The sequence below is a fragment of the Gossypium raimondii genome, chromosome 10 (assembly GCF_025698545.1).
Source record: "Gossypium raimondii isolate GPD5lz chromosome 10, ASM2569854v1, whole genome shotgun sequence".
Classification (NCBI taxonomy): Eukaryota; Viridiplantae; Streptophyta; class Magnoliopsida; order Malvales; family Malvaceae; genus Gossypium; species Gossypium raimondii.
Window position 1 is genome coordinate 59405346 of NC_068574.1, and position 27420 is coordinate 59432765.

The 27420-nt window shown below is 33.5% G+C and overlaps 3 protein-coding genes across 5 annotated transcripts; 2 read left to right on the forward strand and 1 right to left on the reverse strand.

The window, feature by feature from the left end:
* Positions 1–2107: 2107 nt before the first annotated feature.
* Positions 2108–8056, forward strand: LOC105777001 (ultraviolet-B receptor UVR8). Of its 3 annotated transcripts, none has more exons than XM_012600023.2 (12): positions 2108–2467; positions 3365–3438; positions 3550–3634; positions 4057–4188; positions 4273–4509; positions 4640–4879; positions 5385–5428; positions 6384–6566; positions 6791–6881; positions 6964–7007; positions 7128–7383; positions 7666–8056. In XM_012600023.2, exons 1-11 carry the CDS (start codon positions 2257–2259, stop codon positions 7344–7346), a joined length of 1560 nt encoding a protein of 519 aa, XP_012455477.2. In that variant the 5' UTR covers positions 2108–2256; the 3' UTR covers positions 7347–7383; positions 7666–8056. The 3 variants fall into 3 exon arrangements, with proteins under 3 accessions (XP_012455477.2, XP_012455479.2, XP_012455480.2); XM_012600025.2 differs by having other exon boundaries at positions 2112–2467; positions 7224–7383; XM_012600026.2 differs by lacking the exon at positions 2108–2467 and adding an exon at positions 2800–2868.
* A 3077-nt stretch (positions 8057–11133) lies between these two features.
* On the forward strand, positions 11134–15403 carry LOC105777916 (wall-associated receptor kinase-like 20). The gene is made up of 3 exons (XM_012601431.2): positions 11134–11938; positions 12029–12088; positions 14187–15403. The coding sequence occupies exons 1-3, from the start codon at positions 11167–11169 to the stop codon at positions 15242–15244; spliced, it is 1890 nt and encodes a 629-aa protein (XP_012456885.1). The 5' UTR covers positions 11134–11166; the 3' UTR covers positions 15245–15403.
* Positions 15404–16298: 895 nt separating this feature from the next.
* LOC105777287 (uncharacterized) lies at positions 16299–18835 on the reverse strand. Its single transcript, XM_012600464.2, has 2 exons — positions 18401–18835; positions 16299–17013 (listed from the first exon to the last, which is right to left on the reverse strand). The coding sequence occupies exons 1-2, from the start codon at positions 18732–18734 to the stop codon at positions 16475–16477; spliced, it is 873 nt and encodes a 290-aa protein (XP_012455918.1). The 5' UTR covers positions 18735–18835; the 3' UTR covers positions 16299–16474.
* Between the last annotated feature and the right edge of the window lie 8585 nt (positions 18836–27420).

A 27420-nucleotide genomic window follows, 5' to 3' on the forward strand; every position in this document is an offset into this window, starting at 1 on the left:
GCAATAATGCATGAATATTGTGTTTCTTTTGAAGTTCCCAAAGCTATCAACTTTATCTATTTTCATTTTTTGTACTTTTTTTTCGATATGTAAAAGTAATTTTAAATTATTTTCAATTTAAATCATTTTTAGTTATTGAGTTATAGAGGTGCTCATGGGCCGGGCGGCCCGGCCCGACTACCCACCCAAAATATGGGAGGGTTCGGGTAAAAATATAGGCTCAAAATATGGGTTTGGGCAAAAAAATAGGCCCATTTAGAAAACGGGACCGGCCTTGGGTACCAATTTTTTGGCCTGGCCCGGCCCGGCCCAAATATAATAAATATTTATTTTTTTATTTTTTTAATTTTAAAATATTTTTAGAATATTTTTTTTATTTTTTTATTTTAAAATAAATTTTTGGTGTTTATTAAAAAAATGGGTCTAGCCGGGCCGGGCTCAGCCTAGACAAAAATTCAGGCCGGGCCGGGGCCGGACCTAGAATGCGGGCCAAAATTTTTTTCCTGGGCCCGGCTCGGCCCATGAGCACCTCTATCGAGTTAGGATTATATTATAATTTAAGCGAACTGATAATTGATTTTGAATATTTTGTGAACAATTTCCTCATAGGTACCTGCTCTTTTTGATACAATACTTAGAACTATACATAGTTCATCCCCAAGCCGTAAATAGGAAGATTATGTACTTCAGTGCACTCGAGTCTACGCCCTACTACATTGACAATAATGCACATATCAATCGAGTTAAGACTTAATTGACCAATTAATTTTATATATTCAAGTTCTCTTTTAAATTTCACTATAGATTCACAATTCAAATAAGAGATTCTAGTAAATTCTATGAACCTCCATTTTACAACATTACCCCCTTTTTTATTCTCATTTTATCTTTAAAATAATTATTTTAGTGGTTTTTTTATTGTTTCCTCACGGATAAAGTTGCACTTAAATCTAAAAAGTATTTTAATATACAATATTTTATTACTATTTATAAATAAATTATAATCATAGCTATTTTTAATCTCATTAAAATCAATACTGTTGCTTACTAAAAGGTAAACTTTGTAGTTAAATTGTACATTTGTACCAACTTTATTTGTTAATTAGTTAAATAAGTCGTTTTTTAATATTTAGAGAAATAGACCAATTTTAGAGAGAATATGTGAAAATGCATCTAAAATCGATCTTTTCATACTCTCTCTCCAAAATCAACATATTTTTTAAATCTTCAAAAAGCCTGCTTATTTGACCAACACAACTAATTTAGTCAAATTTTGTATCAAATTTGGATTCATACATAAATTATTTTAATTTAATTTTTATTAAAAATCTTCATTTGAGGATTTTAACAAAAAAATTAAATATTTAAATTAACAAACATTTTAAAATTTTAGACCTTAAACCTTAAAAATATAACCAAAAAACATAATTTCTAACATAAAACACATTTAAAATGCATTTTTCTTATTTTTCAAAATATTGTTTGATAATAAAAAATCATTATAGCCAATTTTCTTTAATTATTTTTATCTAAGATTTTCATGAAAATTCTGTCCATTGAATAAATTATTTAAAAATTATAAAATTAAAATATATTAAAAAGAAAAAAAAGTTCAAATTTAATGATTTTTAGCTCAATTTCATTCGTTTATGAGTCAAGTAGTCTAATTCGATTCCAAAAATAGTGAAAAAAAAATTTATTTGTCCCTTTCATAACAAAGCTTAAAAAGAGAAAGAAAATACAAATAAGGAAAAGCCAAAATTAATTGAGAGAGCAAAAAATGGGACCCATTAATGACGTGTCAGGAGACTTTCAATAACACCCTTCTAATTTATCGACACGTGTCTGACCTCAATGATTAGACATTGAGCTCTATCAGACACGTGTCGTAATTTTAATAAAACACGCCATCAACCACGAGTGCTCTGTAAAGACTGTACATAACTTCACAAAAAAGAGGAGGACTTCCAGAAACTTCCTCTTCAACTACTGGCTAAGAATCGCTTATAAATCTAGCGGCTCATATTTTGCCACGTGGATTTTGAGCTCCGCGTGATCATCCTACCCGTTCAGTTGAAAAAAAAATGATACGCTTCCGCTTTTTATTCGCCCCAAAAATTTAGAGAGCTCCCCTCTATACACCCATTACGAAAATTGAAATTCTCCCGAAAATAAATAAATAAAAATAAAAATAAAAAAATATTTTTTTTTGAATTATTTTCTTTTTCTGGATTTCTTTTCCTTTCTCTGTTGGAGATGAATGGAGAAGGAAAAGAAAGTAAGGAAGTGAAAATGGAGGAAGCAGTTAACAAGGAGCGCGTGGTTTTCATGTGGGGATATTTGCCTGGCGCGTTACCTCAACGGACGCCGCTTTTGTCGCCGGTGAATGTACGGATTCCGGCTTCCGCAGGTTGTTCTTGGACCGACGTCTGTGGTGGTGGTTGTGGATTCGCCATGGCCATTTCTGGTACTTGCTTATTTTCTTCTTTTAATTTCAGTTTTCATATACGAAACGTTGTTTTATTAAAAAGACTTTTTGTATTTATGATATGTAATTGTCGATGTGTTTGGTGGAGATTTGGATTGGTACATTTTGATCTGTTTGATTGGTGAGAAAAATGTAGGAGAAGGAGAGGAAGAGAAATTTCAAATTCTCCGTTGTCTTTTGTTTTGTTTTGCCTCGAAGTCAACTCAGTTGAGTTAAATTAGCTAGACTGAGTTCACTTGAGTTCTTTGTTTTACTGAGTTTTAGTTACAGATCTGTTTTTGTTCTGTGTATTAAATAGAGATAGCTTTGAAGTTTCAAGTTGTTATTGAGTTGGACCGACGTATGCGGTGGCGGTTGCGGATTCGCCATGGCCATTTCTGGTTGCTTATTATTAATATTTCTTAAATTTCAATTTTATTCCTATATGAAACATTGTTGAAAAGATTTTTTTTTAATTTTTAATATTATGATATGTAATCGTGGCTGTGTTTGGTGTAGATTTGAATTAGTACATTTTGAGCTGTTTGGTTGGCGAGAAAATGTAGGAGAGGAGAGGAACAGAAATTTCAATATTTCCGTTGTTTTTGTTTTGTTTTGCCTCGAAGTCAACTCAGTTGAGTTAAATTAGCTAGACTGAATTCACTTGAGTTCTCTGTCTCACTGAGTTTTAACTAGATTTGTAGTTGTTCTTTACATTGAAAAAAAGATAGCTTTGAAGTTTAAACTTGTTAATAGATAAACTTAAGTAGTGAACATTTTTTTTCTTCATTTTCTTGTTAAAAATGGGTTTATGCTGTATTTTGGTATGTACAATAATATATTTATGCATTGCTTAACCTTATATGAAACTAATTGTTTTTTTGTTTAAAATTTTAGATTCAGGGAAGCTCATCACATGGGGTTCAACAGATGATTTGGGTCAAAGCTACGTCACATCCGGGAAGCATGGGGTATCTTAATGCACTAATTTTCCCATATTTTTCTTTTTCCTTTTTATTGGGGTTATATTTGTTTAGAGAACTAAAATTTATATTCCTTTGTCTGTAATTTGCTTGTTTCAGGAAATTCCAGAGCCATTTCCACTTCCAACTGAAGTTTCTGTAGTAAAAGCAGCAGCTGGTTGGGCTCACTGTGCTGCAGTTACAGGTAATACTGAGACCGACTCTGATACTCTCACCTGTTTTACTATTTGTTACTTGTACTAAGTGTATATCAAGTATGTGTGTATCAAATAAGAGTATATTCCTAATACGGTAATGTTCAGTTTTTTCTCCCCATTAGATTTGTCCAGATTGTGTTGGATGACATGAGTTTGGGACATATACTTTGAGAGCGATTAAAAGTTAGTTGGTATATGATTCGGGAAGCAACAGGCTAAAGAAGTGCATTTGGAAACGAAAGTGAATTTTTGTTACTAATAAGAAACATAAGTTTGTAGATTTGATGTTTCACTTGTTTGTTTATCAAATATGACTTGCTTTTTAGAACTTTAACTGGTAGAACTAGCAACTAGTCGGAGCCTTAGTAAAAGAGTGAGCTGATAAGTTGATTGACTTTCTTATTAACAGAAACTGCAGAAGTTTATACATGGGGGTGGAAAGAGTGTATTCCCTCAGGGAAGGTATTTGGTGATCTACCCATGGGGACAAGCTTAGAGAAGGATGTATTTGAAAGACAGAACTCACTTTTGGCAGAACAAGGTAAATATATTTTGGGTTAAGATAAACAGATTGATATCTGTTCTTGTTGGTATACTCATTTTATGAAGGGTGAAATCCTTGAAGTGAGCCCTCGGTCTCAAGGCTCAAGATCAAGTGGTGGGACATTTTCTGCTGCCGATAGTAAAGGAGGCGGAGAGGAAGGTACAAAAAGAAGAAGAACATCATCAGCAAAACATTCTGCTGAAAGCTCATCGTCCGGTGATGAAACTCTATCGGCACTGCCATGTCTAGTAACTTTGAATCCGGGAGTGAGGATTGCGACTGTAGCTACCGGTGGGCGCCATACTCTAGCATTATCAGGTACTTTGTCCAGCTCTTGGACTACCAGTGAAATGTGGATGGTATCCTCTAGCATTACCTTTCAAGCTGTAAATGGTTTCTTTTCGTGAAGCTAGATACCGGATGTATCCTAATTTTCCTTAAGTTTCAGATACTGGGCAGGTCTGGGGTTGGGGCTATGGAGGTGAGGGACAGCTTGGTTTGGGTTCCAGGATACGTATGGTATCCTCGCCTCATCCTGTACCTTGTATCGAGCCCTCTTCTTTGGGGAAAGATAGAGCTTCTGCACTTTCTCGAGGTAGCTTGAGTTCAGAAAGGCAGAGTTTTAGAGTTCCTGGAAGTTATGTGAAGGGGATTGCCTGTGGGGGGCGACACAGTGCAGTAATCACAGGTAAGCCTTTATTTGCATTCCTTGTTTAACTGGTTAAATTGCTATGAAAAAAAAATAGTTTTTTAGGAAAAGCTATTGTCTATGGTTACATTTGTTGGAGATGAAGTTGGTCTAAATTTTGATACCCTTTAGAAGTCCAAGAGAGATAAGGCAAGATAATTGAACATAGTTTCATTAAAATAAGAAAAGCTTACGGTGATCAATTGATCAGGTATGGCTCATCCTATATAACAAATGTTTGAAGGCTCATTAATAACTTTGGAATTAAACCAACTCTACTAAAAATGCTTAGGATGCTCAGTGATTCATTAAATCCACTGACCTGCAAGGTATCCATGGATATGTGTGTGAACTTGAAGTGTTAATAGTCATTCATCAGAATGTTGCATGGCATGAGAAGTTCTGTTCGTCCAATGTCTGATTTGCTTGTATATCTTTCTATATTTTGTTAATCTCAAATTAGATTGATACCATTATCACATTAAGCAATTTTTTGCATGAACAGATGCTGGAGCATTGCTTACATTTGGTTGGGGCCTCTATGGACAGGTTAGATGCCGTCATCATAATTTAATAGTAGCAGTTCACATTGAATAGTCTGGTGACTTGGTTTAATTCTTCTTAAAGACATAGTCACTCGAGTTTCCTCAAGGCTTAGCCTTTTTTTTATTTTTACTTCGAGTTGGTCACACATCACATCCCCAGAAAACAATCCCTCAGCAAAAACGAGGCAGAGAATTGAAAAAATAACAGATGAGTTTGCTTTCCAAAATGAAAGGAGATTTTAGTGCTAATTTTTATAAGGACTGCCCTTTTCCTCTTTGAGATCCTAATCACGTCATAGTTTAGGTGTTTGTACCAACCAATAACATATCCGAACCATTCCCATTTGTCTGTTCTCCTTCATATTTACTTTTTCTAAAGATTTAATAGCTTAACAATAATTACCAAGGTATACTCTAATACTGCTGTTTTCATTCAGTCCTCTCTCTATAGAATTGCCTCCTGAGGTTACTATTAGCTCTTATTGTTTAGTGCCTACAAGTACAACTATCTTTAACCAGGGATGGATGTAGTCCACTTGAAGCAGATGTTGCACCTTTTCTTCTGTCGTTAAATGCATGATCCTTAATTAACCGTACGTTCAAATGCTTCAGGATGGTCCTCTGTTTATGGCCTTCAATCATTGTAACATTATAAAGTAAAACATATTCCTCTTCTTCCACTGGCATGTTAAATGTTTCAATCCTTATATCCATCCCTAACACTCATTGGAATTTCTCAAAGTTAACTGTTCTTCGGGATCAATATGTAGGTAAAGTAGAAATTGGTGGAGAAAAAAGCTCAGTAAAGTTGAAGATGAGGTTCAATCTAATAAGGGATAATCTTCTCGATTCCTTTTTCCTAAATTCATCTCTCCTCAGTTAGATAAAATGTTTGTTCTGTCCTCAAGTGTTGTGATATAGGGAGTTAAAATCTTTTTGATTTTATTGTTTTTTTCAAGTGTGGGCAAGGAAGTACAGATGATGAATTAAGCCCAACTTGTGTATCTTCCTTACTGGGAATCAGGATAGAGTCGGTTGCAGTGGGACTGTGGCACACAGTTTGCGTGTCCACTGACGGTGATGTGTACGCATTTGGTGGGAATCAGTTTGGGCAGTTGGGAACTGGAGGCGATCAAGCTGAGGTATGCACCAAGTTTCTATTCTTTGAATTCCTTTTAAGACATCGTAAATCAGTTACTTCATGCAGCTTTCTCGGGTGTTTTAGTGCAAGGATTAGATTTCTACCTTGTTTCAAATGATAATGAAAATGGATAACTAGGGTCCTATAAGCTCTTAGCTCTTTTTTACTAGTTTTATGTGAAGAAAGGTTGTCCAATTAATCTTAGTGTTTGAATTTCAAAATCAGACTCTCCCGAGACTCTTGGATGCTCCGAGTCTGGAAAATACAAATGTTAAAATTGTCTCGTGTGGAGCTCGTCACAGTGCAATAATCACAGGTATACCAGCAATGTATTTTTGAATATTTGAACTGTTCCATTCTTTGCTAGTTTGTTGACTCTATGCGTCCGTTGCTTGCAGAGGATGGGAAAATATTTTGCTGGGGATGGAACAAGTATGGTCAGGTATAATGCTTCCAGCTTGTCTTTATAACATTGGAATATCCTTTATATTCTTTCTTATTCCATTGTCGAGGGATACTCCCATAGATTTTACATACACTTTTATGTACTTTTTCGAAATAGGATCCATGGAAGTACATTTTTGCATATCTTTCCCAATGTTGTGGTGTCTGGCTGAAACTAAAAACTGAAATCCTGAGTTCTCGGTGTTTGAAACAGCTTGGTCTTGGTGACGTGATTGACCGCAATATTCCATCTGAAGTTACTATCGAGGGTTGCAGTCCGAAAAACATCGCATGCGGCTGGTGGCATACTTTGCTTCTGGCTGAATCACCCACCTGAGAGTACCTTGACCCAGGCCTCGAAACAGTTTTGTTAGGTTAGCAGTTTTATTTAAGTTTATATGTATATATACATACCGTAGCTCATATACATATAAATATACATGTATGCATGTTCTGATTCTTTCATGGCTGAGGTTCACCATGACTAGGTTTGACTTTTGCAAGAGATGTAAAATATTAAGTAGGGTCCATTACTTCATTGTGTATATTTTTATATCCCTTCGCTATATATTATCATTAATCTTCATGTAAATGAAACATCTCTGGTAAAAGCCCAATACCATAATTATTCTCCTCATATATCAAAGTTTCTCCAGGATGATTTCGCATTTTACTTCCAGAAAACTAGGCTGCTGGCTCTCGACTTCAAATGGATGATTTCAGCTTTGTGTTTTTCACTTTCCCGGAAGCCAAACAGGATTTTTCATACAGGCAAGTGAAAAATAATTTAGAATGGAGAAAAGACAAAATAACTGGTTCATATATTAACTGCAGTTTTTTTTCCCACTCATTTTAGTGTTGGAATCTCTTTGAATGTTTAGAATTCTAGAGTAGAATTAGGAACTCTGATATGATTAGTTGAAGGGGTAGTTTGTGGTTAAGTTTTAGGGTTTGGCCTTTGAAAAATATGGAACTGATTTGTTTTTTTTAGTTGGTTCCACCATTAATGAATCTTGATTACTAAAGAAATAGTATTTTTTATTATCAGCGTCTGAGGCTTGTGTTTAACCCATATTCGTATATAAATCTGAGATATGATCATGGTTATAAAAATTGGATTCAACCGAGGTAACAAGTAGTTTTTGACGGTTTAACCAGTAAAAATCAAAATCGATTTAACCTTGGTTAAATTTTTAAAAGAATTTTTTTTTCCTTTTAACCAAAACGATAAAAGGAAAAAAAGAAAAGAGTTAGCTAGGACAATGGATTTGATTATGGTAGTTGGTATTGTTTTGGTATAAAGGAATTTAAGTTTTGTTTTGTCAAAATTGGATTGGTTTTGATTAATAACTCGGTACACAATTTATATCTTATTTTTATTTTTATAATTATATTTAAAAATAATATATAATTTAATGAAGCTATTGACTTGAATTGATAATTTTAAAATTTATATTTGTATAGAAATATATTTCTATGTATATAATGAAATATCGGTATTTGTATGTATTAATATAAAGGAAAAATACTTCCATTGCTATGTTAGTTGAAACTGTTGTTATTGTAATGATTAGGAAGACGTGACATGTAAGTTAGAGTATGCTTAATCGTGTGTTTTCTTTTAAATTAAGGGTTTAAAAATTGTTAAGTACAAGTAGATATTATGTAAAAATGCTTGAGTTAATTGTTTTATTTGGGATGATATATTTTTTTGCCTTTGAACTTAATAAGTAGCTTTACTTCAGTACTTAAATTAGTAACTAGATTTATTTTGGTCTCTGAACTTGAAAAACATAAAAGATTGATAATGCGACACTTTAAGATTGTGTAACACATAGTGTTCTAATAATTGAACCAGTGATTGAACCTGCCAAATCATTGGTTTTCGATTCAGATAGTTTGATCGGTTTAATTGTTAGATCAAATTAAATAGATAAATAAAATTTTATAAAATATTAAAAAATAAAAGAAATTATTAAATCGGTTCAATCTATTCAATTATTGGTTTTTGTTTTAGTTTTCGATTTTTATCATTTTGAGTAACTCCCGATTCAATCAATTCAATATCTTTGTTTGGAGTAATATGATGGTTGTTTTTCGGTTCAATCAATTTGATCGACTGATTCAATCATGTTCCAAGAATATTAATCACATCATTAATTTTAACAGAATTTGTTTAGTCCCGATTATGTCAAATTTAAGTATCAAGAAATGTTTAAGTATCAAATTAAATTTAATATCAAGATAAGGGGTCTAAAACTATATTATCTTTTTTTTTTTATATTTATTTCGTGGAACCCGGATTTAGTTAAAACTTCAACGATGCCCATTGTTTCAAAAAGCATGGCGACTGAGAAAATAATACATACACAAATTTTAAAAACTTTACATTTACATAGCAGTAGCACCATCATTTTAATTTTGGTACGTGTTGAAGAGTGTTTTAAGAATCAGATTAAATTGGTGAGTTGAATCGGTACATCTATTTGGAGCAAAGTAAAATAAAATCGATAAATTTATGAAGTAATATGAATCAAGTCAAAATTAATTAAATTGATGAATGAATCAATTAAATCAGATTTTATATAATTTTAATAATTTATTGACTTAAATTAGACGGACTAATTGAATCGAAAACTGATAATTTAATTAATTTAACCATAAATTCAAATCCAAAATTACTTATTAAAATGCTAATGAGAATTTGATGAATTAAATTAATTGCCAGTGATTTTTTTTAAATAATCAAATGAGGCTGCATGTGAGATTCGAACTTTGTTTAAAAGTGTCAATGATATTCAACTTACTAACAATTATTAAGTGCATGGTCTATAGTAAATACGATGAGATAAAAAAGTAAAAAAAATAATACTGGAAATAATTACAAGAACATTTTTTTATGAAAATTAAAACAAAATGTCTACAATACGGTAGATTGGACAGTTGGATTTGAATAAATTTTTAGTTAAATTAAATTTAATAATATATAAATTTTAAACTCCACCAACATATTAAACGAAAATTATAAAGATAGGTTAAATATTAAATCTAAATAATTGGAAATAAATTTTGGTATAATTTCTTATTTAGTCCTCCAATTTTACAAAACAAGTAATTTTAGTTCTCTATTTAATTTTTCATTTTTTAGCCCTTAAATTTATTTATTTATTGTTAAATCATCTCAAATTATATGGAAAATTTATTGTTTTGTAACTTTTCTAACGTGGCATACATGTGGATTTCCATGTGGATGACACGTAAGAATTTTTAAAAAATTTATAAAATTATTTTTAAAAATATAAAAATTATAAAGATTTTTTAAAATTTTAAAAGTTAATCAAATACCTATATGTCATCTACATGACAATTCACGTGTATGTCACATCAACAAAGTTAAGAAATATTAACTTTTTTATCTATTTTAGGTGATTTGATAAAAAAATGTAAGTTTGAAGGATAAAAAGACGAAAAATTAAATAAATGACTAAAATAGTTTTTATAAAATTGGAAGGTAAAAAAGTTATTATACTTTTTTTCGATCATCGTCATTTAACATATATTTATTTGGCAAGTCCTTAATGTGCAATGGAACTTTCGATATAAATAATTTATTCGATAATACCATTTAAATATTCACAAATAAGTTATTATGTGATACACTGAAAAAAATCTCTACGATATTTAATTCGTATTTTACAAAAAAGAAGTTTTATACAATTTATACTACTCGTATTTATAACTTCAAAAGTTTTGAAAAAATATATGCATTTAAGTGCGTTCAAATTCACGTTGTTTTAATTGTTACAATAGCAATGATAAAAATTGAGCTAAGAATTAATTTCACATTTTCATAAAATATGAGGATCAAATTATAATAAATTAAAATAAATGGGTTAATTTCTCAATTTTGGTTGAATAAAGGAATGAGATCAGAAATAGACCTAAAATTTTAATAGTTGACTTCACTTTATAGCAGGAAATGTTGAAAGAAAAACCTACAAAAGGTCAAATTTTTTCGTAAACTTAGGAATCTTCCTTAATTTTCCAATATTAACCTTCACAAATCCAACATTTACAATTATACCTCCAAAATCCGACACATTTAAAAAGTCACAGACACAAAGCATCTTCAATTCAATCAAACATTCTCAACAAAAATGGCGGTAACGCTTAACCTCCTATCGACGGCGCTGCTTCTGCTAACGTGCGCCGTCGGCGTAACTGTTTCCGTCAACCGCTGTCCGAACTGCGGGTCCACCGCCGTCCCTTACCCTCTCTCCACCGGTCCCTCCTGCGGCGACCAAAACTACAAAATCCGCTGCGACGCGGGCTCACTGGTCTTCGATACACTTAACAACACCTACCCGATCACGTCCATCAATCGGTTCAATCAACGGCTCGTGATCCAACCAGCGAGTCTCATCCCCAACACGTGCGTCACCACTGATCTCCGTTTCGAAGGCGTGCAGCTCAACAGTAGTTTGCCTTTCAACATCACCAGCAGCAACACCGTCTTGTTCTTGAACTGTACGGACTCGATCCTCCGTTCCCCGTTAGACTGTTCCTCCAACGGGTTGTGCCACGAGTACGTCAACGAGAGTTCGAGAGTCGCGGCTTGTGAGGCGTCGCCGATCTGTTGTACGTTCAAAGCCGGCGGAGGAGCGACGGCGTATGCTATTCGGGCGAGGGAGACCGGGTGTAGGGCTTATACGAGCTTCGTTAACTTGCAATCGGATTTGCCGGTAAACCGGTGGCCTGAACCGGGAATGGAATTGCAGTGGGTTTCGCCACCTGAACCGGTTTGTGGTACCCAAGCGGATTGTGATAGGAACTCCACTTGTGGATCCGACCCGAATTCGAATGGGACCCGGAGGTGTTTTTGTAATTCTGGCTTGTTTTGGGATCCGATTGAAGGGGTTTGTACTGAGAGTAAGTTTTTATTTAATTTTTTTACTCTCGCGGTTGTATTTAAGTGTGGCATGATTTCATTGGCTGATTTGTGGGGTCTTTTTCTTTCAGTTAATACGTGTCAGAATCCTGATGGTTGCAGCGACTCAAACCGGACTGCTTTGATCGCAGGTAAATACTACAAAGATTTAAAAACATTTTTTTTAAAATTTTTTAATTAATTTTGAAAGTTTTTTTAGTAAAATATGCCAACTTGTTTGAAAATTGAGGCAATTTGGAGCAGATAAGAGCTGAAGAGACTTAAAAAGGATTTCTCTCGGAAAATATCTATTTCCTTTTTTGGTGGAAATTCAGATATTTCTTTGGATTAATAATTAAGTTAGGAAGGTTGTTGGGTCATAATATTTCAAAATAGTGCTAAAAGATTTGAACAAAAAATCTAGTCGAGTTTAAGTTGTTACAAGTTTAGCTCAAGTTTAATCGAATAAGTTCATACTTGATTAGAGATAAAAATTAAGTTGTTTAAGTTAACTTGATTAAGTTCAAATAAGAATAGTTTGCTAATTACTAGAATCGAGGTAGGGGTGAGTATTCGATCGAATAAAAAAATTTTGAGTCAAGTCGAGTCGAGTTAACAAATTTTATTATTTATACTTAATTTGCGTTTACATGAATCAATTATTTAATTAGTAGATGAAATACAAAATTATTTAACTACATAAAAAATATAATTTACTTAATCTTTACATGTAAAGAACTATTTTAGGCATGCAAAGTAATTATACATAACGTTGCAAGACGACCATTGTGGTCATACTTCGAGTAAACTACATAAGCTATTTACACAACATGCACAGTTATATTTACATGGTGCATAGTTACGTGTCAAGAACTACCCTATATACAAGATAATAAAATGATATACCAATATACAAGATAACAAAATGATATACCAAAAGTATAATATAGGGATTAGGAAGGAAATGAAGTGTATTGGCAAAGTAAGGTTGATGGGTTTGTGGTTTTTACTTGTAACTTTAGAAAAGGTAAATATTTATCAAAACGACGTAGTTTTGACTTTTTTATTTGGATTTGTAGATAACTTAAATTATGTAATTAGTATTCGACTTAATTGAATAACTCAATTAATTTGAACTATTTAATTCAAAATTTAATTTTTTTATCGAATTTTTTGCATCGAATCAAATTTTGTTCACACTTATTTCGAGTCATAAACTTTCACACTTTATTTTGTAGATATCGAACTTTTTATCATCCGATTCAATAGATATTATTTTCTTCTGAGAATTTACTACAATGTTATATTTTTCTCTTTTTATATGGGAGTGAGGTTAGAAAATAGATAAGCAGTCAGTATAAACGTAATTAATACTAATAAATTACAATATTTATGATTAAAAATAGTTGAGGATGGAGTGAGAAAGTTGAGGATGGGGTGTAATCCGATAACAACATCCCATGTTTGTTTTGGGAAACGTCACTTTTGTCTGATATCATAGATTTGGGGTTTGACATTTGAATAGTCAAAAGTCATAGCGAAGCCTTTATGTCATGTTTTGTTTCAGGTTTCTAGATATGTTGTTAGGCGATTTGCAGTATATCTTTGACCACCGAACAAGTATTAAGTTCCAACAAGATTTAGGTGCATTCTCATTTACATCAAGTTATGAAGGCTGCTCAACCCTTTCATAGATTTTGACTCCTAAATCGAATCCTACTCCGATTCGATCTGAATTTAAACCCGCATTGAAATAGCTCGAGTCTATAATGATTTGATCTATCAGTTTGAAATCTCAAACTTAAATTTTAAATTGATTTAAACTTAGAATGACTCAGATAAAAAATTATTCTGAATCAATATTGTTTAAACTGGACAGAATTAGTCCGGAAAATAAGGTTAGATTAATTAACCCACAAATCGATTGAACCAGGCTATAAAATTGGTTGAATTGATTTTCTTGTTTTTTTTAAATAATTTAGTTAATTAAATTGTACATATTAATTAAATTCGTCAAATCAATTTGTGAAGTTCGATCACCGGTCCATATTTGAAAATTTATCCTAAAATGACTCAAAAATTATAAAACCAGATTTGACGTTATCTAAAACCAACTTGAAACGATAAATTACTCTATCAATTTAGCCCTTGAGTTTGGTAATAGTTATTTGTGAATGGTTTCTGAATTTGCTTGTTGTGTTAAGAACATCATCAATCCAATGTCTTCACTGCATTGAAAATCACTTGTAGGTTTAACAGCCGGACTTGGTACGGCGCTTGTCGCAGTGATCATTGGCATTTTGGTCTACAGACGACATAGGCGAATAGTCGAAGCTCAAGAGCGCCTACGCAAGGAACGTGAAACAATCCTAAATGCCAACAATGGAGGCAAAGCAGCCAAGGTTTTCACGGGCAAAGAGATCAAGAAAGCAACCAACAATTTCTCGAAAGACCGAATCTTAGGTGCTGGTGGCTACGGCGAAGTCTATAAAGGGATCCTCGACGACGGCACTCCGGTTGCTGTCAAATGTGCCAAACTCGGCAACACCAAAGGCACCGATCAAGTCCTCAATGAAGTACGAATCCTATGCCAAGTCAATCATCGAAGCCTTGTTGGACTACTCGGATGTTGCGTCGAACTCGACCAACCTATAATGGTTTATGAGTTCATCGAAAACGGTAACCTCTTAGATCATCTCCAGAGCCCAAACATCAATGACCGAGGTCTACTCACTTGGACCCGTCGTCTCCAAATTGCTCGCGACACAGCCGAAGGTCTCGCATACCTACATTTCTCCGCAGTCCCTCCTATATACCATAGAGACGTCAAATCTAGTAACATCCTACTTGACGTGAAACATAATGCTAAAGTTTCGGATTTCGGGTTATCACGATTAGCTCACACCGATATGAGCCACGTATCGACTTGTGCTCAAGGCACCCTCGGATATCTTGACCCGGAATATTACCGAAACTACCAATTAACCGATAAGAGTGACGTTTATAGTTTCGGGGTCGTCTTGTTAGAGCTTTTAACTTCACAAAAAGCCATTGATTTCAACCGAGATGCTGATGATGTGAACTTGGCGATATACGTGAAAAGAATGACGGATGAAGAGAAACTGATGGACGTGATTGATCCGATATTGAAAGAAAAAGCGAGTCCATTAGAGATAGATACTATGAAAGCATTGGGATTTCTTGCATTGAGTTGCTTGGAAGAACGTAGACAAAGTAGACCCTCCATGAAAGAAGTTACTGAAGAAATTGAGTACATCATTTGCATTGCTACAGGTAAGACTGTTTAAAACTAGTTTTTTTTTTTTTTCATAGTAAGTAATATGTAGCTGTTTATGCTTCACTTTTTTTTTGTTTTGTTGTTATTTATGGTTTTTGGTGTATTGATTATTAGTATGTACTATGAAGCAATTTTTAATTTTATGTGAAACTTTAATATATTTTTGTTATATATTTGTATATATTAGTAGTCACATTTGTGTTTTAAATACAAAATTTTAATACGCTTACGAGTGTGATAAAATTTTTAATATTGATAATGTTGTTAATTGAGGCTCTGTCACAAGTCAATTTGATACTAACACAAGATTGATGACATATCATGATAAATATTTTTAATATGATGTATTAAGGTGTTTAAATTTCATTTTGTTCGCAATTCAATCTATGAGACTTTTAATCTATTATTTTCATTTTAAATGTCGTATATATTTCATATGTTATTAGTAATTAGTTTCAAACCATACATTTCATTATTTATTATATGTTGTTTTTAACTAACTTTCGTATTTTAAATACGTACTTTCCACGAGTCTAATAGGATTTCTAGTATATTATTATAGATTTAGTTTTTATGTTATAAATTATATAATATATAAATAACATAATATAATGTATTATATTATAAACGTAGAAACCGACCAAGTTAAGTTTGGACTTTGAATATTCAAGCTTGAGTCCGGTCCATGTTTTAAACGAGCTTATTTTTTTTGTTTAAGCCTATTTTCCGGGTTTAACATTTTTATCCAAATCTTCTTAAATTTCAAATTATACTTTGAGTTTGAGAGATAACCCATAGCATAAACGGTGTTACTGAGTGAAAACCCAGAATTTCAGTTGAACTTCCACAAAGGAAAATAAAAGGGCCAAAAAGAGCCGATAATGGTGGAATACTGACCATTCGCACACGCAAACACACTAAAAAGAACAATGGGCAAATTATGTGGCTGCCTAATTGCTCACCTTTTTACCAAAGATAATAAGTTTTAAAAAAAGCAAAAAGAATAAAAATAGAAAAGGTTAATACATATAAAACATGCTCAACTGGGAAACACAGAATCAGGATAACCAAGAATTCAACTTAAATAAATAAGATCTCGAGTATAACAGTCATGCACGAACGTAAATTAAAATTGAAAGAAAAAAAGGGGGAAAAAAGGCCAAAATCTGCACTTCAGACAGTGAATTGCAACTGTTAACAATGTTTGAGAAAAGCTAAACACCATGAAGATGACAATGTTCTAGTTTGTTCTTGGTGTGGCCCATTCGACTCGCAGGATGAGATTGTCATAACCATATCCGTTCAGCTTGTTAATAGCTCTTTGTGCATCCTCTCTGTTCACAAAGTTGACAAAACCGAACCCTCTACTTGTGCCTGTCTTCTGATCCATAGCAACATACACACGCGTCACAGCACCGAACGATCGGAAAAGTTCATGCAAGTCAGCCTCCCGAGTGTCCTCAGATAAGTTTGTTACCCTCACAGAGTTTTCGTCGTTCCTACGTCTCATATCTGATCCGGTTGTTCTCTCTGCATTGGCTCTCATGCTTGGTGGAACGTAGGCTCCCTTTCCAGCTCCAGGAGCAGCTGCCGACGTCTCGGCTGCCGCGGGTTTATCAACAAAGGATTCGACTGGAGCAGCAAGATCCTTGTAAGGACATTTGGAGGTCCAGTGATCACCTTTCTTACCACATGTTCGGCACACCATGAGAACAGCACCTCCTTTGCTAAGCTGAGCCAAGCCGTCACCGGAAGCCTTTGCTTCTTCCGGTTTGGTACCTGTAAACAACTCAATATTTCAAAAGTTTTCACATCCAAAAGTCCAAACAAGGGACGAAAACCCAAAAATTTGGAAGTTTACAACCACAGAGTACGCTTGTGTCAGAACAAAACTTTCAAGGTTTATGCTGAAACCACAAAATTTAAAAAATAAATGTTTCTTGGATGTTGTTAACGGCCTCGGAATGACACCAATTCCTTGGTTTCGAAGTTAAACAATTGAATGCTGGCTAAGCAAATATGCTACTCGAGACCCCGTGAGAATTCCACATTAAACAAAAGCAATTTGATTAAAACATGATAGGCAGAACTTATCAACCATGTTCAAATGAAATACAAAAACCTATAAGAAACATAAAAGCGCTAACTTTTAAAACAAATAACCAAGTGATTGAACGGAAAAAAGGGGTTGAAGTTCTGGTTTAGATTGCTAGTAGGGAGAGTGGCAAAATACCAATGAATGTAGTTAGTGGCTCAAAAGTGAAAAAAAAAGGACATGTTTCACTGTGAAAAAAAGGGCCACAAACAACTGCTATAGGTGGCTTACTGACCATTCACACAAATAAACAGCCACACAACAGCCGGTATGTGATTGGCTAATTGACCACCATAATCAAATGAACAAATAAAGTTCATATACCATTAATTGCTTGAAATGTTCTTAAAATTTATTATAAATATTGATGATGAGTAAATATGGGATCAGTGGTTGCTGGCGGTTCCCCTGGAGGCCGAGAGCCGCAAGTGGTACTCTACACATGGCCCTTACACACCCCATAGTTGTCCCACAGGACTTGAGGGCTATATAAGCCTCCCCTCGTGGCCCAAGTGAAAGGACTCTCTCATTCCCAACTCAAGAGAAAATCAGGAGAAAGCGAGAGCGCCTCTCCCCCTTCTCTTAGAAGACCACTTGCAGCTCTCGGACTCTGGGTGAACTGACATCAACCGCCAAACCCATATTTACGCATTAACAAATATATAGAAATGTGATTATAGATTGAAATAAATAATATAACTGCAATGCAACATTACTTATATCATAATTAATCCATATAAAGATAAAATTATGCAATACATTACCCGATAAATCAATATCCTAACTTTTAATCCTTCAATTATGTTATTTAGTCAAACACCAATGCTAACAAAAATTGTTCTATAGAAAGATCAATCACAAATCTCTTCTATACCCAAAAAAATTACCCTTTTAGAAATTTATACCCAAAGCAAATTTAACAATAATCATACCCTAAACAAAGGAAATTTAACCATAATCAAATCTAATAGAAGAAATCTAACAATAATATATTCAATTTCATCAAATCTATAATTAACGACAAAAACCCAATAAAAATTTAACAAAAAAAGAGGGTGGTTAGAATCGAACCAGGGGCTCTAGGTCGTTCAAGAAGGATCTCTTCAGTAGAAACCATAGTGAGCCGACTCCCAACATCTTCACGCACGGCGTCCCCGAACTTGTCCCAATTCCTTCTTTCCAAAGCCCGTTTACTCAACCGGGCTTTCGCCAGCTTTCGGACTCGGGTCGTCGTTGTTATTTTCACCTTGTTTCCTTCATCGTTAAACCTGTATTCTATCACCTTTTTTATCCCGTTTTCGTCTGGGCCGATCACTTCTTTTGGGGGTAACAAAAAGTCCAGGTCGTCGTCTTCCTCAAGCTCTCCCCAACGGAGCTTGCTGGGTTCGTTTTTGTCGATCGCCATGGTTTTAGGGTTTCGAGTCAGAGAGAGCTTGAGGGCGGCGCCTGATGGGGCTATTGAGATTACACGATGTAAGAGGGAGAGAGGGGTAAGTTGAAGAGATGAAAGGGTTTTGCTAGAGTTTATATGTTTGTTACGACGCCGTTTCTTTTGTATCACAATTGGGAATATACGGCAACGCATTTATTGTTGGTCGAATTCTGATTTGGATCTTTCTACTATGCTCGAATTTGAGATTTGGTCCCTAACTTTTGATTCAACATAATTTGATCCTCAACTTTTATAACGTCATTAGTTAACTCAAATAGTTAACATCTTTAACTGTTTCGTTCTAAATGATAATATAAGTTTTCTTAAAAAAACGACTTTAATTACAAAAAATTCATAGAATCTTAAACCTCGAATTTGAACTCGAACCTAAACTTTAAACCTTAAACCTCAACCTCACATTGAACCTTGAATCTTGAATGGGTTCAAAGTTCAAGCTCAGGATTCTAGTTTAAAGTTCGGGATTTGGAGTTTAGAGTAAAAAAATTATCAAAACTATGTATTAATGTCATGAGAAAATTTGTTAAAATGTCATCAAATAATTAAAAATGAACCATGAATGATGTGACGGGAAGGATCCACAAAATAATTTCTCCTCACACTAGTACATATACAACTTTTTCGCAATACACGCTCACATATATATATATGTTAGCAAAAAAATTATTTGACTAATAATCAAGTATTTGCAGAAATAATAATTATAATAAATTGTTTATAAACACTAATTTATATTTTACATATATTTCTAATTACTTAATGCTTAACAATCAACAAAGCCAAAGCTTAAACGGGTAACCCCCTTATTGCTTGGTTGTAATGACCAGGGAGATCAAACACGGGATAGAACACATAGGTAACCCATAAAGTTGACCTGTAGAGGAGGTCGAACATTTTCCATGCCTCGTAAATTTGCTTGACCAAGAAGAAGGTCCAAACAAAAAGAACAAACCACCCAATTGCCGGGACGATAAGAAATACTAGTACAACGGTGGCGAGGCTTCCAGTAAAGAGACTGATTTTGGTAACTATGATGCGGTGAATTGATGAGTTACTGTTGTTGGTTTGAAGATGATGTTCGGTTTCCCAAGCTGCGGTGTAAACAAGTATGAGGGTGATAAATATCGACACGATGGCACTGTGGGTCTCAAGGGTCTTTTGAGGATATTTTAGTGGCATGAGAGCGAGGAGTAGACCTATCGCAAAGACCAAACTAGCATGCAAATTTTTGTTGGCTGAGCCCCTATTGCTACATTCAATAACAACAACAAAAAAACATGTTATTTTGGGTAAAGAAACATTCCTTAAACAAGATTAAATACATTAATATAGAAAAAATCAATACGAATTTGGTTGAGAAATGGTGAAGCTGTATCTTTGGAGAAGTGCACTAGTCACACATGCACTTTGTGCAACACGTGCACTTAGTGCCACATTGCACTTAGTGCCACACGTGCAACTCATACTTGTAATCTTTGGTGAAGTGCAGTCACACGTGCAGTTAGTGCCACATCTCACTTGTGCAACACGTGCACTTAGTGCCACACGTGCAACTCATCTCACCTCATACTTGTAATCTTTGGTGAAGTGCAGTCACACGTGCAGTTAGTGCCACACGTGCACTTAGTGCCATATCTCACTTGTGCAACACGTGCACTTAGTGTCACATTGCACTTAGTGCCACACGTGCAACTCATCTCACCTCATACTTGTAATCTTTGGTGAAGTGCAGTCACACGTGCACTTAGTGCCACATTTCACTTGTGCAACACGTGCACTTAGTGCCACATTGCACTTAGTGCCACACGTGCAACTCATCTCACCTCATACTTGTAATCTTTGGTGAAGTGCAGTCACACGTGCACTTAGTGCCACAAGTGCACTTAGTGCCTCACGTGCAACTCATCTCACCTCATACTTGTAATCTTCGGTGAAGTGCAGTTTGGGGAGGGACCTCGTACTTATGAAGACTTGCATGAAGAGGTGATAGAATGAATTACTTACCTTTGTTCATTATGTTGGGCATGGCGACATTGATTGAATAAATCGAACGCAGATGGAGTTGCATGATATTGCTGACGAAACTTTCGAACTGCACGATATATTAGCTTAACGAAGTGAATGGTCCAGATGAAAAGAAGTAGCCAACCTAGACTGGGGAATAAGGTAAACGCAAGTAAAACAGTAGCAAGACGTCCAGCTAGGAGGTTGACGTCATCGATAGCTCCTGGGAAATATGGAGTGCACAAAGTAATGGCGTAAACAAGGATGGAAATCACAAATGTGGCCATTATCACATTTTGCGTCTCAAACGGGGATTCAATATTACGTTCGGCTTTGAATTTGTGGTTCAAGAGAGCGAGGAATACAGCAATCCGGAAGCTGAAGTTATTAAGCTTATGGTTGGCCATGGCGCTGAGATAAGCCAACTATACAAAATAATTATTATGCTTTAAAAACTGGGGAATGAAAAAAGGGGGAAGTGAAGAGCTAAGTCACCTTAACGATGGAATGTCTCGTTCTGATATACGAAATTTTATAGCTCAAAAATGCTTACGTCAAGTGATGCGGACGTTAGTGCACTCGAGGCACAAAAAAATTACGGAAGACTAAACTGTTTAAGGCTCTCTTTTCCAATAGCCAAACCAGCAGCACGTCATTTTTGTTATGATCTCATCGAGTGTTCTTTATTAATTTTCTTTGCCACTTTGTTATATTCATATTCTTTATACAATAAACTTTAATAAAAGGTAATTCTATTTATTTAATAAAATTTTAGATATTATTGAACCCTTTATGATGGCCTGATGATTAAGAGTGTCCACTGTCCTAGATATAATCTGAGTTTAAATTATGCTAATCACGTTAGTTGTTCAAGTTTTATCCTATTATTATAATTTACTAAAAAAATTAATATTAAAACACAAAAACTTTTTTTTATTAAGAAAAAACACCATTACACCAATTGTTTGATTCTTTTTCTCTTTAACGTTGGTGTTGGTGTTGGTGTTGGTGATGGTGTTGGTGTGATGTGTCAACGTTAGTGTTAGGGATTGTGCTGTCCCGAGAGCAGTTGGGATTGCTTTTGGAATTGTCTTCCACATCTTGTGTTTTTCTCTTTATAAATATGTCACTTGAACATCAACATTTTAAAAGCTGGGTGCAGCATTGATCCACTCCACTTGAAGTGCAGCATATACATGGCCCACTTGAAAGTTATAAACAAACTAAATTGTAAACCTAAGTAAAATCCGTGTGGGGACAGATCTAAGAAAGCTGAGCAATTGTTTCAAAATCAACGGTGTTGTGTCCCAAATTTTTCTTTTTTTACTTTACGCCAGTAATTCCACCTATTATTAGTAAACAATAATGAAAAAATTAAATTACTTCATATTTGTTTTTTATTCATGGAGATACGGGACATAATACACATGGATATAATAAGTCTTTTTTGGGCTGCTATAATGGTAGTCTTTAGATTTTTCCTTTCACTCGTAGTATAGGAAAGAAGTGGGCTTTTGCCATTGGTGTTCTTTTCAATCTCTATGCATTTCACCGCTCCACCAGAAATTTCCTCTACCTTTATTGTACTCTAACTTGGTAGTTTCCACTGCCTAACCAGGGTTGAGCCCTGGGATTTGACAACAGACTTAAAAAGCCACCTACAAACACTTTAAGCCCAATCATTTCGGATAGCGCTTGCATCATTTGTATAAGCCATGGCTGAGTCCTGGTGTGGCTGCTCGTCCTCTCAAACTAGCTATCGATCATCGCCTTGGTAAACTATTGCCTCACCAACTAACTAATTAGACATGAGCCCCTCTTTAGGCGAATTCCTCCTTTTTCTCCTTAGCCAACGAAGTATTAACTACCATTTTCACCTATTGTTAGGTTTTGATTATATCTACTTTTTGTGACACAATGCCTAGAACTATCCATAGCCCCTCCCCTACCCATAAATAGGAGGATAATGCGCTTGAGCGCATTCGAATTCACGTCCCCCTGTATTGACAACAATACACATACCAATTGAGTTAAGACTCAATCAATATATACATTTATATACTATGCAATTTGTGCAACCAAATGTGCTATATCAAAAAATTATATCTAATGGAGTAAAATCAGATCTTATCATGAGAAGTTTATATAATTCGCTTTCATATAATATTTATATTTTTTAAAAGTTGTCCAAAGTATGAAAAAAAATTGTCAATTCAAGGGTTATTATATGGTTAACAAATACATTAATATGTTCTCATAATGTAGTAAACTATTAAATTAATTAATGTGATTAAAATTTTGAAGGCCTAAAAAGTTTATCTGGGAGCCCAATAAAAAAGATTGGCAGGCTCCTCAAACCTCTATGGGCCATAGGCCCAAACATCCTTTATATTTGAAAGCTTTGTTTTGTTATATGGGTTTATTAAGATTTGCATGGGTTAATAATTATAAATAAATTATTGATTGAGTCAACATTGGAAAGTAGGTAATGCATCATTAATAGGAAGAAGTAGGCAATGATGGGAACTTAAGACTAAAATCCACTTATTCTTCTACAATGCTTTGTCACACTTTTGTTTAACCTAATTTTTTATTTATATTTTTACAGATTACAAGTTACATCTGATTTATTAGCTCACCTGCATGATGACTGTAAACATGAGCCTAGACCCCATTTTTTTTAGTCCTAATGAATATATATATATGCTTAGTCAAAACATCAAAATCAACAAAAATAAATCTCAAGGTTTTCTAAATTCAGGGTAAATTTCATTATTAAATTAGTGGAGGTGATTTTTTTATTGTTAGGAGAGAATTTTGTCAAAGTATATCAGGCTCGAGGTGTTTATGTTGGTTGAGTCGAAAGATAATTTAAAGATAAAATTGATAATTTTAGAAATTCTCTTAATGAGTTTAATGATGCAATTTATCAATAGATCACATTTTTAAATTTCTTCACGAGCAATAAAAATTCCTTCAATAAAACATTATTATTTTTTAATTTGTTCCAAATCCATCAATTAATTTTGCTGAAGTTTGGGTATGAAAAACACGTTAATTTGCTATAAATTTAATTTGATCATATGTAATTGAACAGTCAACGAAACAGAAACAAAAATCAAAAGAGATTTTGCACACAATCGTTTGTTAATGCAGTTTGGAAGCAATCTTATTTTGTAGAGCCTTGCTTAGTGAATGGTTTCATTCTACAATTAATCTAATCGTCTATTGAGAAAAGTTCAATCTACCCTTGCACAAATAAGTAATTATAGGTCCAATAACGAATCCTAACTTATTACAACTACTCAACTACAAAGATTTAATATCTCATAAAGAATGTCTACTAATAAAGTGCGAAAATACAAAGAAAAATAACAAAGATAGCTCAATCCAATCAACGCAACATCCCTTCAAAAGATTCATCTTCCATGTGTTAATTGGCCGTCAATTTATAGACTTAATATGGCAATCTATTCGTTCAGCATAGTCCAAGATAGATTCTTCTTCGTCAATAAAATAATTAGGATAAATAGCCTCCAATCTTATCTCAGGATAAATTAAGATTAATCTCCTTAAAATTAGCCCATAAATTTACCAGGATAAGTGCAAAGGATAAGCACAAACCTTATTCACAAAGTTAAGTCGATCTCAACTTCTTTAATACTTTAAATGGATAAATAGCCTCCAATCTTATCTCAAGATAAATTAAGATTAATCTTCTTAAAATCAGCCCATAAATTTACGAGGATAAGCACCAACCTTATTCACAAAGTTAAGTTAATCTCAATTTCTTTAATATTCTAAATTCAACCATGACTATGATGCACAATAAATATCATCCATAAATCACATCTTGACTGGTCAGACATAAGTCTTTAGCCTTAGGGTAGCCTTGGTCCCAATACATATATCATGTGAGATATTTCAAGTATGTTTCTACTTTTTTTTTTCAAAATTTAATATTTTTATACTTTAAAGCCGATTAAGTCTTAACTTAGTTGACTTTTTTACTATTATAACAATATATTTCTCTCTAATTTAAGGATTTGAGTCGAGTTTATAGATAGAAAAGATTAAATTTGGATCGAATTAAAACATTGTAAATAAAAATTGTGTATTTTTATTAATCATAAAAGAAAGTAATTTTTTATATATATAAAAAGTGATTTATTAAAAAAATTGGTATATTCCCATGTTTTAAAAATGGATATTAATAAAAAACCTAAAAAGGTGAAAAGAAAATGCTTACAATACAAGGATTCATTGGCATACAAAGCACAATTGTTGCTGCAATAAGCGCAGTGCATATTTTGTGAAAAAATACCGAAAAGCAAAGGCAACATAAGTTTACGTAATAATATTACAGAATGCACGTGGGAAATTTGCTTCATGTTTTGGTAACTTTGATATGGCCTGAACTGTGAGCTGTCTTTGGCCTAACACCAGTGTCGGTGGCACCAACCCAAGCTCTGCCATTATGGAATTTTCATTTTTCCTTTTCCTTTAATCTTTCTTTATTTGTTAACTTTTTTATTAGTCCCTGCATTATGCATAAATTATAAGTTTAATTCTTGTATTTTAATCTGGTCTTTTTTAGTATTTGTTCTTTTCGAATTTTGAAATTTCAGTTCTGGTCCAAACGGTGGTCGCTAAATTCGATAAGTTAAATTATGTTATTTCTAAAATCTTATACGACAAATATATTATTATATGAGTAATGTCATGTCACCGATAAGTTATTTTAGTTAATTGATTTAACGATTACCATTTGAGTTAGAATTGAGTTTTCAATTTTGAAAAATATAGAATTACAATAAACCAAACTTATAATATAAAGGTTAAATTTATAATTTACATATAGTGTAGGGACTGATTGTAAATTTTAATCTACTTTACTTGTTTATTTGGGAATCTAAATCCTTGATATATAAGTTATTTTACAATTTTTGGAGTGAATTTCAATTTATTCCTTTTGATTCCTTTGAAGATCCTTGATTATATATTAATAGATAGTTACTTGAATGGTTAAAATCTATATAATAATATTTAAAATGTTTTTATCAAAAATATTTGAGGAACTTAATAATCCTTTTCCGGCTCGGGTCATTTTTGGTTGCCGGTGAATTATGGGTTTAGATCATTTTGAATTTAAATATTTATAAGTTTGATTTTTCGAATTGGATTGTTATGAGTTCGGATTATTTTGAATTATAATCACTTTAGGCTTGGGCATTTCACATTTAAATAAATTTGACTTTGATTTGAATTAATTTTAACTTTTGACAGATCAAATTAGGTTTTCGAGTTCAGACTAGTCCCACACATACACGTACATATATAATTTTTCTCCAACACAGATTATAATACTCACGACGTGGATAAAATTTTTTATGTAAAATAAATAATCATTAAAATTTAATATAAGAAGCATAGGAATCATTGATTAAAATAATAAAATTGAAGGCCATAGCATCCAATGTCCAAGCCCCATCATGAGTGGGTTTTGATTGATTTTATTTTTGGGTAAATTACGCTATTAGTCACTAAATTATAATAGGATTTTGTTTTGATCACTTAACTAAAAAATTACAATTTGGTCCCTAAATTATTCAAAAGTTTTCATTTAAGTCATTGAGTTGTTAAAATTGAGCTTAAATGTTTTAACCTAAACTCAACCCATATTTTAAACAAATAGCCCCGTCCATGAACAAATCTACTTACCAATCTTCTATCCCTCCTTATAAAATCTAAAAACCCTATATTTTCCACATCTTTATGTATGTGGTGGCTTTATATTGAAATAAAGAGGTACAAAACTTAGAAATGTTAGGCCAATTACTTAAAGATAAAAAAGAAATACTAATTTAATTAGCCAGTTATTTCTGACTTGAAAATTTGTCAAAAAGCCAAAAACCATAAATAAATAAGAAAACCATGTCAACGCGGCAATGGCACGATACGCCTTTTCCTTATTTTGGCCATTTCAAGAACCGAAACTTCGAGTTTTGTCATAAGCTCACACAATTTTCTTTTTCTTTTTTACTACTTTTAATTTTATTTATTTAATTAATTCTAGATTTTAAAGGAATCAATTGGTCACACGTTTTAAAATATTGGTACCCACAGATTTTGGTTTGGGTTGGGATTTTAAACATTTTTATTTGGAAGCATTAATTAAGCATTTTTAATGTTGGTGAGATTTGGTTTCTTCGAGTCTCGTGGGGCGGGCAATGTTGCTCTCTGCGCGTATGTTCAGCCGCAATTATTGGTTCCCCTTATAACTAACTAAGTCAATTTACGTGGAATCAGATTTGAATGTTTAATGGACGAGGAAATTGGATTTAACGTTGAAAAATCCGACCCATGTTGAATTTTTACATTATAATTTTACGGTTTAATTGTCTTGATTTCTGGTTTTGGGTAAACTATAAAACTGGTTACTTTTGTTCGACTCTGATTACATGTTAGTAATTTATGTTTGAAATGTTATGTTTTAGTCACTTACATTATCGTTTTGTTACGAAGTGGTCACTCTGCTATTAAATTTCGTTACCTCCCTAACGGCAGTCCTACGTGGCAGTCCAAATGGGTTTTAAATGCCAACTTGAATGTCCAGTTACTGAGATGAAAATATGTT

Coding starts and splice junctions, on each gene's coding strand:
- LOC105777001 (XM_012600023.2), top strand. CDS start 2,257: ATGAATGGAGAAGGAAAAGAAAGTAAGGAAGTGAAAATGGAGGAAGCA. Junction 4,880..5,384: donor ACACAGTGCAGTAATCACAG/GTAAGCCTTTAT, acceptor TTGCATGAACAG/ATGCTGGAGCATTGCTTACA. Junction 6,882..6,963: donor TCACAGTGCAATAATCACAG/GTATACCAGCAA, acceptor CGTTGCTTGCAG/AGGATGGGAAAATATTTTGC.
- LOC105777916 (XM_012601431.2), top strand. CDS start 11,167: ATGGCGGTAACGCTTAACCTCCTATCGACGGCGCTGCTTCTGCTAACG. Junction 11,939..12,028: donor TGAAGGGGTTTGTACTGAGA/GTAAGTTTTTAT, acceptor TTTTTCTTTCAG/TTAATACGTGTCAGAATCCT. Junction 12,089..14,186: donor CCGGACTGCTTTGATCGCAG/GTAAATACTACA, acceptor AATCACTTGTAG/GTTTAACAGCCGGACTTGGT.
- LOC105777287 (XM_012600464.2), bottom strand. CDS start 18,734: ATGGCGATCGACAAAAACGAACCCAGCAAGCTCCGTTGGGGAGAGCTT. Junction 17,014..18,400: donor TGAACGACCTAGAGCCCCTG/GTTCGATTCTAA, acceptor AGTTGTTTACAG/GTACCAAACCGGAAGAAGCA.